The sequence below is a fragment of the Poecilia formosa genome, unplaced genomic scaffold (assembly GCF_000485575.1).
Source record: "Poecilia formosa unplaced genomic scaffold, Poecilia_formosa-5.1.2 Scaffold216, whole genome shotgun sequence".
Classification (NCBI taxonomy): domain Eukaryota; kingdom Metazoa; phylum Chordata; class Actinopteri; order Cyprinodontiformes; family Poeciliidae; genus Poecilia; species Poecilia formosa.
Window position 1 is genome coordinate 496,029 of NW_006800155.1, and position 11,497 is coordinate 507,525.

Below are 11,497 nucleotides of genomic sequence, written 5' to 3' on the forward strand. Positions count from 1 at the left end.
ATCTTTAGAGAGGAGAGAGGGCTGTACCAGGACAAGGTGTTCTGCTTCGTCCATCTGAGTGTTCAGGAGTTTCTGGCTGCTCTTCATGTTCATCTGACATTCATTAAGTCTGGAGTCAATCTAATGGAAGAACCACAAACATCCTCAAAAAGGTATTCTTTTTTTCAAATGCCAAAACTAAAATCGCTCCATCATAAAGCTGTTGACCGGGCCTTACAGAGTCCAAATGGACACCTGGACTTGTTCCTCCGTTTCCTCCTGGGACTTTCACTGCAGACCAATCAGAGACTCCTACAAGGTTTGCTGACACAGACAGGAAGTAGCTCACAGACCAATCACGAAACAGTTCAATACATCAAGGAGAATATCAGTGAGAATGAGTCTGCAGAGAAAAGCATCAATCTGTTCCACTGTCTGAATGAACTGAATGATCGTTCTCTAGTGGAGGAGATCCAACAGTCTCTGAGTTCAGGACGTCTCTCCACAGATAAACTGTCTCCTGCTCAGTGGTCAGCTCTGGGTTTCATCTTAGTGTCATCAGGAGAAAATCTGGATGTGTTTGATCTGAAAAAATATTCTGCTTCAGAGGATGTTTTTCTGAAGCTGCTGCCAGTGGTTAAAGCCTCCAACAAAGCTCTGTAAATACTTTTCTTTTATACCATAATTTATACATTTGTATCTTTTGGATGTCAAGCAAATCAAATATGCTTGGTCAAGTATTTATTCTGTATTATATTTGCTGTTGATAGAACTTATTATGTATGTTAATTATATATTTATTATTGACCCTTTAGGTTGAGTGGATGTAACCTCTCAGAGAAAAGCTGTCAAGCTTTGTCCTCAGCCCTCAGGTCCCAGTCCACTACTGTTACAACACTGGACTTGAGTAATAACAATCTGAAGGATTCTGGAGTGCAGCTTCTGTTACATGGACTGGAGAGTTCAAATCACAGCCTGAAGACCCTTAGGTAATGATCATGGAAAAGAATTTTCCTTTCAAGCCAAATTCTGGTTTTTATATCTATCTCAAATCACATCCAATGGAATAAAATAATGAAGACGACACAGTTTACAATACAAACTAGTTCAATTCTAGACATGAGGAAACAGTCTACACCAAATTCAGTTTAAGGAAAATAGCATACCTTCAATTTAGTAATGCATCACATCCACCTAAAATTATGTACTCCATTTCAAATCAATGAGAATAATATAATAACATTCAGTTGATCATAAAAAGTCAGAATGGTAAATATTCTGTAAGTCAGAAAAAGTGGCTGTTTGGAGTTGTAAACTCTGCAGAGTCTCTCATCCAGAGCAAATTAAGGGGACCAAAAGGAGTTCCTACTGCTATTTACTTGATTGACTCAGTGAGTCACTTCATCCTCAATGTCAGGGAGAGACTGCTGCAGAGTCAGTGACTCGATGGAATCAACTAGGTTTCCTTAGATGGAAAAATTGTATGTGTTTGATCAATTGAACTTGGCTGCACTACAAGACTTAAATGTGCCTATATAACTACATTGATCAGATTATTTCTTTGCAAAGTGTCTTTAGAGGATATTTATTTGAAACTGAGGATATGCAGTACAAATAACTGAAGAGAATTGATTTAAAATAAATTAGTAAACATTTTTATGCTCTACTTCAGACTGAGTTGCTGCAACCTGTCAGAGAGAAGCTGTGAAGCTCTGTCCTCAGCTCTCAGCTCCCAGTCCTCCAGTCTCAGAGAACTGGGCCTGAGTAACAACGACCTGCAGGATTCAGGAGTGAAGCTTCTCTCTGCTGGACTGGAGAGTCCAAACTGCAAACTAGAAATTCTCAGGTAAGCTACAGATTTTTTTAATTCTCTTTCTAAATGCACCAGACATGGGAAAGTGGTTAGCAACTTGGTCCAAACTTTTGTACAGGACTCGTGTTGAAAATGTCCCCAAAAGAAAAAAGCTGTGTTGTACTGACAAGGATCAGATTTTGGAGCATCTCGTTAAGTAATTGGTTTTCCAGTATCAGTGGAGCTGGTTGAATTCTTTAAATTCCTCTGGATAGAAATGAATAATTGACTCCTTCTCCCTGCATGTGGCCCTCATTTCTGAAAAGGTTTATCAACGTCTCCACCTGCTGAGAAAACTAGGAGTGTTTGATTCATAAAAATGCATTGACATTGGTTTATAAGACATTTATTAAATTAATTCTCATATTTTAACATCTCCTAATACAGTTTGATTACAATGAAACACAAAACAAAAAATTTCTCCCAACAAAATTACTGGTTCAATTCAACACTTACTGCTGAGCCGCACAATGCCTGTGTGGTCAGGAAACCTACCTGGATCACAGAGTACCATTCACTATGCCTTCATAGTGTTTCCAGCTTCTTCCTTCTAGCAGGTGCTATAAAGTAACTCCTGTCAGGAAAATTATTTCTAAAAATAATTTGTCTCCTATAAAATGACCCTACTAAACAAGCTACATTTCCTTTATTGGGTTCTGTTATACAAGAACTTTTATACTTTTATCTTTTTTTTTATTTTTGCTGAGTTTCTTTGATAATTATTGTTTGTTTGAAAACAAACATAGTAACATGAATCCATGTGCATAAACATATTACACTCACTTTACAAAACTGTAGGGCCTGAATGCATCCATGTTTATAGAATGTGTTTATTACCAAGAAGAAATATTTCAAGATTTTCTGATTTATTAATCAGTTGCAATTGTTTCTTAGTTTTTATTATTTGGAAAAACTATTTTGTAGAAATTTGATTCAACCTGAGTCATTTTTGAAAAAAGCTATGAATTTTCTTTGCTTTTAGCTTGTCGGGCTGTTTAATCACAGACGAAGGCTGTTCTCATCTGGCCTTTGCTCTGGCCATGAACCATTCTCATCTGAAAGAGTTGGACCTGAGCTACAATTGTCCTGGAGAGTTGGGAGTGAAACAGCTGTCGTTCGGACTGAATGATTCACAATGGAGACTAACCACTCTAAGGTATGGAGACACCTGATACAGAGAGTTTAGTAGAAGAGAAAAAATAAAAACAAGCTCTGTTTTATCTTTTTCTCTTTCTTTTCCTGGATATAAATATTTTTTGTGACGCATAAGTTTCCACATGTGACCTGCCACAAGTGATAAAATCATAAATGATTATCTGAAACATTGTCACAAAAACAGAACAAATTTGAAAGTGGGCAAACTATTTTTTTACACCACTGAATTACTTGTGGAAAAGAGCTATGTTCATTTTAAGGTCCCACCTGGACATTTACTGTTTTAAACCAACATCTGTCCACCGCCTCTACAACTGGAGGGATGAGCATCACTCTGTGAGTCTGTCTGACTGGCTCTCAGAGACCAGCAGCAGTTGCTTTTGGCTCAAGACTGAATGATGACTTGGTGGTTCCTCCTTTTGGATTTTGAACCAAGCAACTGTCTTAGGAAAATCTATCTTTTCGGTACTTTTAAATTATTTTTATTAATTGATTTCTAAAGTGTTCATTTTATCTTCTGTAGTTCTTAGTAGTTAAGTATCAAATAAAGTATTTTTTTATTTTTATCTTGCCATAAAATGTCTGTGCTTGCTGCTGAAAGAGACTGATGGTCTGACCCTTGACCTTTGCCTTTTCAGAGCGGACCCTGCCGGTGTCCAGTGGTTGACACCAGGTCTGAAGAAGTGTAAGTGTGTTTTTCATTTTATGAATAACAACAAAGCAGCTTACATGCAACAATTTTCAACTTGTTTCACTTTTCATGTGTCATAAATGTGTTAATTATCAGTAACGGGGTTGTCTTTTTTCTCTTCATCAGATTCTTGTCAACTCACAGTCGACTTAAACACAGTGAACAGAGAGCTCAGATTGTCTGACAACAACAAGAAGGTGACACGTGTGAAGGACCGTCAGTCTTATCCTGATCATCCAGATAGATTTGATGTCCCTCAGCTGCTTTGTCAAACTGGTCTGACTGGTCGTTGTTACTGGGAGGTTGAGGTGAGAGGAGAAGTGGATATATCTGTGAGCTACAGAGGAATTAGAATTAGAGGATACAGTGATGCTTGTTGGTTTGGACGGAATCATCAGTCCTGGAGTTTGTTCTGCTCTGATAAAGGTTATTCTGTCTGGCATAATGCCAAAAAAACACCCATCCTCTTCTCCTCTTCCTCCTCCCCCTTCTCCACCTTCTATGTCTCCAACAGAGTAGCAGTGTATGTGGACTGTCCTGCTGGGATTTTGTCTTTTTATAGAGTCTCATCTGACACACTGATCCACATCCACACCTTCAACACCACATTCACTGAACCTCTTTATGCTGGATTCAGAATCTTTCCTGATTCCTCAGTCTTTCTATGTTAAGGTTAAAGAGTCTCTGAGAAAACAGACACATGGAAATTAGAATTGTTCTTATTTGTTCTGTTTCTGTCTATTACACACCAAATATTGTCTGCATCAGTGGTTGGGACTCTTTCAACATAACTTTACCAAGAGGATTCAGTTGCACAATATATTTATTAAAAATGATTGATCCTGTTTTATTACACAGAAATTAATCTTGGACACTTAAGACTTTCTCACTCATACACATATTTTGAAAATATTTCTGATTATAACATGTATTTTAATATATAACAGCATAATTAATGTAGTGCAAAGATGTTTAATATTCTACATAGTAATATTGGAACAATATTGGAACAATGGGGGGATTTCCACTCAATCTGCCTCTTATTGTGTCCTTGGGAAAGTTACTTCACCCACCTTGGCTGCTGCCTTTGCTCAGAAAGGCTGATGACACAAAATCTCTGGGACTCAGTGAGTCTGTAGCTGTGGCTATAATCCACAGTCACAGACTGTGGATTATAGCCACAGTCTATAATTATAGTCACAGTCTGTAATTATAGTCACAGTCTGTAATTATAGACACTAAGACTGATGATTGCCTTCATCAGAGTGTGAATGTGTTCTTGAATGTCAAAGACTATGTTCAATCCTATTCAAGTCTGGTTTTGATTCTAAAGATACTTATCACTTTGTATCCCTGTAAAATGTCTAAAGAATTTCATTGATATGTATTGACCTGCAAAAACAAAGTAAGACAGATTAGTACAGTTAACTGGAGAAATAAAGTGGAAAAAAGGGAGAAAACATCCATTTTTGATGCATCTGTATTAGAGAACAGACCTATTGAATAAGATAAATAAATGATGCAGTCCTGTTCGTTGTTTAAATGTATTATTAGCTTTTTCCATTGTTGTTTATATGATTTCTTGTTTGCAAATAGATGTTTCCCTTTTTTATTATTATTTTAATATCTACCATTCAGCTGTGATGAAATACACTTATACAGACTGTAACTTTTGAAATGTTCAATAAAAATGAGCTAATCTCAATAAATAAAGCTAATCAGTTTATGTTGAAAAAATATAATTCACTTTTCACTTTTTTTCTAAATTTCTGGGGAAAATAATTTGAACAATCTGTAATTCTACAGAAAACTGACCATATTATTGTAGACTGAGTTTCTTAAAACTCTCTAAAGAGAAGAACTTTGAGGTTTTTTAACCCAACTGAACACACCTCATATTAACAGCAGATTTCTTATATTGAGCTTAATGTGGGGTTCAGAGATTATCGGCAGTCTTTTGAGCATTGTTTTATGAGACAGCATTCACCTCAGATGATCAACATTTTAATCCTTTAAAGTAGTAATAATACAGGATTCAGATCAAAAAGCTGCCCTATAATTTAACAGACCTTCCTCCAGGTTTTACTGTTCTTATCCACTCAGTACACCACTGAGGGTACTCAGTCATTACAGATCAGTATTACAGAATGTAACCTAATTTCTACCACCTCACAAGTTGATCTTCTCAGTCCCGCCACTCTAAATAATTATAGATTATTTGTAATTCTTAGAGTTCTGATATAATGTTTTAAATGTGTGTTTTGTTCTTTTGCTTTGTTCTTGTGAGTGATGTTGTTTTATGTGGACTGTGGAGACTACTGCAGGTAAATTGTGCCTCAGGAATAATAAAGTATTTCAACTTAATTCAAGTCTGTTCAGCTATGCTTCTCTCCTAAATGAAACAACTAAACTAACTGCTGTTACTGTAAACTTTCTACTATCGCTTCGTCCTAGAAAAATTACTCTTGGTTAAGAACTCCTGGATCTTTTGCACTTCTGCTCCCATAGTGCTGAGCCTGGCAGCACTAATCAGACACACAGCACCTTCCTGATGAAGAGGAGTTGTCCTTTTTATAGCCACATCATGCTCAGTATGCTCATTCAGGAGAATGGATTGTTGCAGAGTTGGTGACTTGATACATCCGCACGGGTTTCCATGCTGGAAGGTTTTTGTACATGGCTCTGTGGCTTCTAAATAGTTTATATTTAACCTCTGCAGATTCCTTTGTGTCCTGTATACAAGTATCCAAAGATTTTGAAAAAAATAACATCTCCTAGGTAACCCTAAGCACATGTAATAAACATAAATGGTCATTAATTAAAAGGTGTGCCATTTATTTAATATGTTTTGTAAAGAGTAACTGGTGAATGTTTTAGGTAAAAGGTAGTCAGTTGTTTGAAATACAGATTGGTGAGAAAAAAAAACACTGCTTAAGCTGCTTCCCCCTGTGGTGAAAGACTTTGGGTAAGTCAGATGAGCTTATTGTTGGTTGATGGCCTCACCCAAGGTTAATTACAGAAATGTTTATGGGTGTATACTGAGTGGTGAGACTGGTTAGAAGAGTTGGAGTTGGCAGTAGAGGAAATAAATGATTAGAGAGTCAAATTGAGAATTATGTCTCCTCTGTTGGCAAGTTCAGTCAGGGTCTGTTCAACTGGTTTTCTGTCTAGGATACAAACAGCTTTGGCTTGTAGAAGGGATCAGGGGATGTGAGATTTTGTTTAGGACAGGCTTTAAAACCTGTCAATACTGGACAAAATAAAATAAATCCATCCATCAATCCATTTTCTTCCGCTTATCCGGGGTCGGGTCACGGGGGCAGCAGCTTCAGAAGGGAGGCCCAGACTTCCCTCTCCTCAGCCACTTCTTCCAACTCCTCCAGGAACCCCAAGGCGTTCCCAGGCCAGCTGAGAGACATCGTCCCTCCAGTGTGTCCTGGGTCTTCCCCTCCTCCCGGTATGAAATACCCATTATGGGATAAAAAAAAATTTCATATCTAGGTTCACCAAAAGGGAACCTAGATATTACCTTTTGTTGATATCTAGATTAACTTATGTCAAGTCAAGTTTATTTATATAGCATATTTTAACAAGGCAGTTCAAAGTGCTTTACACCATAGGACATAATACAGTAACAAGTTATGAAACATCAAGAAACATTGCATTTTGTCAAATGCCATCATCAAAATCATCAAGCAAATATACATCAAATATACAGATCAATTTTCCAGTTATTGTCAATCAAATGCAACTCTAATCAGGTGAGTTTTTAATCTTTATTCAAGGTTAAAACTTAAATAAAAGTTAAAAACTTAACCTTAACATCAGGTCAGTGTGATGACCTGAAAAACAGAAGGCATTTGGAGAAACTCTTGCTGTTCCCATTGAAAAAGCTGCTTTGGAACCTTGAACTGACCATACATAACTAGCTAAGACAAAGGTGGGGAGGTGTTTTAATTCTTTTTTTTTATATTTGGAATCACTTTAAATTTAAATATTGAGGCAAGGGGCACAAGATGGTTGTGCTCGATATCTGGTGACAGCCTTATAGTACGAAGATGCTATTGTCCCTCAGGCTGGAGTTTTCAATGTACGATCATATCTAATAAATTAGTCTGAAATTATCTCAAAACAAACTAACCACATGATTTGCTCTCTGTAGTGTTACTTCCATAAATTGGTTTAGTTTCTGTTAAATGACTAACAACCTTTAATAACACTGTTATTGTGTAGTGATGTTTATTACATTTTTCTCATTTCAAACATATAATGGTCATTTGTATTATTGCTATAACTATATTAAGTGGAAGAGGTTATGTTTTATTTTTAACTTATCTGTAGTACCTGGTTTTATTTATGAAAACGACATGGGTTTACTACACTGACATCAAACAGTTGACGTTTGTACCACCTGAGGGAGACAAATCCCCACTAATAAAAAATCCAGTTGGTTCCCACTTAAAGCTGATTATCAGTTCAGCTTCCAGAACAGAACATGGATCAGCAAAATAATGAAATAAAATTTTAGTTGTGTTCACACTGGGAGTCGTGTGAAAAGTTCATATCTTCAGACATCATCACGTGATTTTTTTTCTTTGACTCACCAGTCAGACCAGTCAGACCAGTCAGAACGTGTATTGTTCACTTAGGCGAGAAGCAACCAGCAGCTCTAATCACCTCATCATTCCATCATAAACCATTTTATATCAAATTTTCATCATTGTTATTAATATTTACTCAAATTCACAATGACATTTTATTTTCCATGTGTTTTTGGTGCTCAGAAAAACTCCAGGATGTCTATTTTTTATTTTGATATTAACTGACCTGACCTGCTACCCCTCCTTCCTGTCCCGCCTCCATTGCAGTTGCAGCTCCAATTCATTTCAGGAACCAGTTAAACTCTGTCACAGTCGCTTGGGTCCACACTTCGACTTGTTGAACCATATGAACAAACTGTAAGTTTGCTTTGTTTTATAATTGAACTTTACCTTAACTATGTGTCCAGTTTGTTTCTGCTCTCTGATGTCTGGAAAACCTCTGGTTTCTGCTCAAATCTTAATAACTTCCTTCCTTTACTTTATGTTTGTTCCTGAACAATTTCTTCATTTCTTCATTTGTCAGATGTTCAATTTGATTTAGCTTCAGTTTATCTTATGGTGAAAGTACAATAAAAAATTATCTTTTCTTCATTCAACTCCTCCCAGCAGCTGAGATCTAAAGTATGTCTCAGTTTGTATTTTCTGATTTAAAATTCTCTGAAAACTAGCCAGTAAAAATAAGTCTGATGTTCTGTACCACAGTGATCCTCTGCTGTTTCATCTATCAGCTGAAATGGTTTCAAATGTTGAACTGAGTCAATGTGATGGATTGAAGCTTCCAGAGTGAATCAGTGAATGTAAATGTAGCTCCGTGTCTCCATCTAGTGGACTGATGGTAGAAGTGCAGCAGCTGATGCAGCTTCCTCTGCCTCTCTGCTGTCTGACTGCATCCAACTGACACTGACATGAAGCAGAGAAGAGCCAATCAGAGGAGGAGCAGCTGGTCTTTTTCCAGCTCTAATGATGTAAAGGATGATCAGAGCTGATGAATGATGTGTGTTTCCTCTGCAGGTGAAGCCAGAAAGTGTGTGTGAGCTGAAGTGAATTCAGCAGCATGGATCAGTGTGAGGACAGAGAGGAGGGAGTCCCTCCCTCTAAAACCACTCTGTGTGGGGAAGATGGGAGCCAGAGCAAAGGTCAGAGGTGAGGTCACCATCTCTAAGTGTCCACAGCCCTTTTCACACAGCGTTCACTACATCAGGCCCAATCAGACGTGGTGCTGAAGCTGCTGCTGCTCCTCTTTGCTGCTTCATCCAGACTGAACAGAGCAGCTCAGCCTGGTATCAGTGTTTCTTCCAGACAGCAAGTCAGTGATGCAGAAGCAGCTGAGTGACAGCAGCCTGTTGGTCAGAGCTCTGGGCTCCAGCAGGACACAGATGGACAGAATCACCAGCTTCCAACATATTTCCAGTTTTTTTCCACCAGACCTATACCATATAACTAAGGATGTAAAGGATGATCAGAGCTGATGATCCTCTTTGATCATCAGCTCTGATATGATTGGCTCACTGTGTGAATCTGTCAACTCATGACCATATGAATTTAGTATGTGAACACAACTGTGAATTTTAAATAGATACTGTTGTTCCTGACTATTGAAATGTAACAAAGTGAGTCTACATTGGTTAAATTGTGTAGTGCATCATTCCTGCATAATTGTGGAACATTCTGTATTTGCAAACAGAATAGCAAATTTTATTTTATCCCATTTCTCTGTTTAACAAGAACTTACATCAGCTTAACAGCAACACTAGCAAATTATGTTTTAGCAGTTTTAATCAAAGCTTCTTAAAATGATAAGCCCTGTCCACTATAAAAGTTTTCTGTTCTTTTTTTTTTTCTTAGGATGGAGAAAGTCACACTTAAAAATGAGCATGAACCCAGGGACCTGTCCTTCAAAAGCCATGATTCAAAGGATATATGGTTTGAATTTAAATCAGATCAACCTCCACCACCAGAGAGGTGAGCTGTATCTAACTGCTGCAACTATGAACACTGAGTCAGCCTGAAATGTTTTTATTCCAACCAGGTGGAAAGAACAGATGTTGTTGGAGGCATCCTGGATGCTTCTATATCATGTTTAACAGATCTGGTCTTGTTGATTTTGGGCCTCATTGATTAGTCACCATCATTAAACACTTGTCTCTTGTTAAAGTGAAATATTTGGCTTGGACTTATCTAACTCTGATTGGGTCACTGTTGTAGAATATGTAGAGGAATGTTTATTTCAACTGATATGGAAACAACAATAAAATTATGATATAAATTAGATTTCATTCAGTAGTTTACTTTCATTGTGGTTTTACTTTTTGATATATATAAACAACATGTGTAATCTTTCAGCACTACAGAATGTCATCTGATTCAGTCAGCCAAAATATATCCATTCATGGACGTTTATTTGTTTATGAGTGAAATGTGTGTCTGGGTGGCTAGATACTATGTGAGCAAAATTTTCATGGTTTATCCACAGAATGAGCCAGAAGAGATCAGAGATTCCCAGTGGTCCATCTGGCCAACAGCATCAAACACAGCTGGACTCCATATTTATGGTCTGTACAACAACGTTTCCATGGGATCTTTTCACAGTCATCTCCATGCTGCACATACTGACCAGAGGGCTGTCAGTCTGTGCAATATTTGGCTGCATGATTTTAGCCTGATATATTCATTTATTATTGTGTTCCAGTTACTGAAGGACAACATTGTCACTTTTGTGACGAAAGAGCTGAAGAAGATCCAGAAGGTTTTGAGTCCAGATGAACCAGAATGGTCAGAGAGTCAGATAAATGATGAGGAGGAGTTGGAAGGTGAGGATGAAGAGCAGAGGAGGAGCAGCAGAGAGGCAGTGATGAAGATCACACTAAACTTCCTGAGGAGGATGAAGCAGGAGGAGCTGGCTGAGCAACTCCAGAGAAGTAAGAGAATCTCTGAGATTTAACCTTATAATTCAATCAAATATTCAATCAAGTACTGATGTCTGTGGAATAAGACATTAAATAAACCACCAATAACTGTTTATTTGTCTGTGTAATTGTCTTTTCACTCAGAACATCTTGCTGCAGTTGGTCAACATGAACTTAAATCTGGTCTGAAGAAGAAGTTCCAGTCTGTGTTTGAGGGAATCGCTAAAGCAGGAAGTCCAACCCCTCTGAACCAGATCTACACAGAGCTCTACATCACAGAGGGAGGGACTGGAGAGGTCAATGATGAACATGA

General features: G+C 37.6%; 1 protein-coding gene and 1 long non-coding RNA gene across 2 annotated transcripts in view; one reads left to right on the top strand and one right to left on the bottom strand.

The window, feature by feature from the left end:
- The window catches only part of LOC103148994 (uncharacterized), a 10,364-nt gene extending 10,037 nt beyond the window's left edge, over window positions 1-327 (bottom strand). The window contains exon 1 of the long non-coding RNA XR_477418.2: window positions 208-327. This is a non-coding gene — a long non-coding RNA (uncharacterized LOC103148994). The remainder of the gene's footprint in view (window positions 1-207) is intronic.
- Window positions 1-11,497, top strand: part of LOC103148993 (ribonuclease inhibitor-like) — a 45,516-nt gene that overhangs the window by 29,111 nt on the left and 4,908 nt on the right. The window contains exons 7-8 of the mRNA XM_016679605.1: window positions 795-968; window positions 1,652-1,825. Of these exons, the coding sequence (XP_016535091.1) occupies window positions 795-968; window positions 1,652-1,825 (348 nt within the window). The remainder of the gene's footprint in view (window positions 1-794; window positions 969-1,651; window positions 1,826-11,497) is intronic.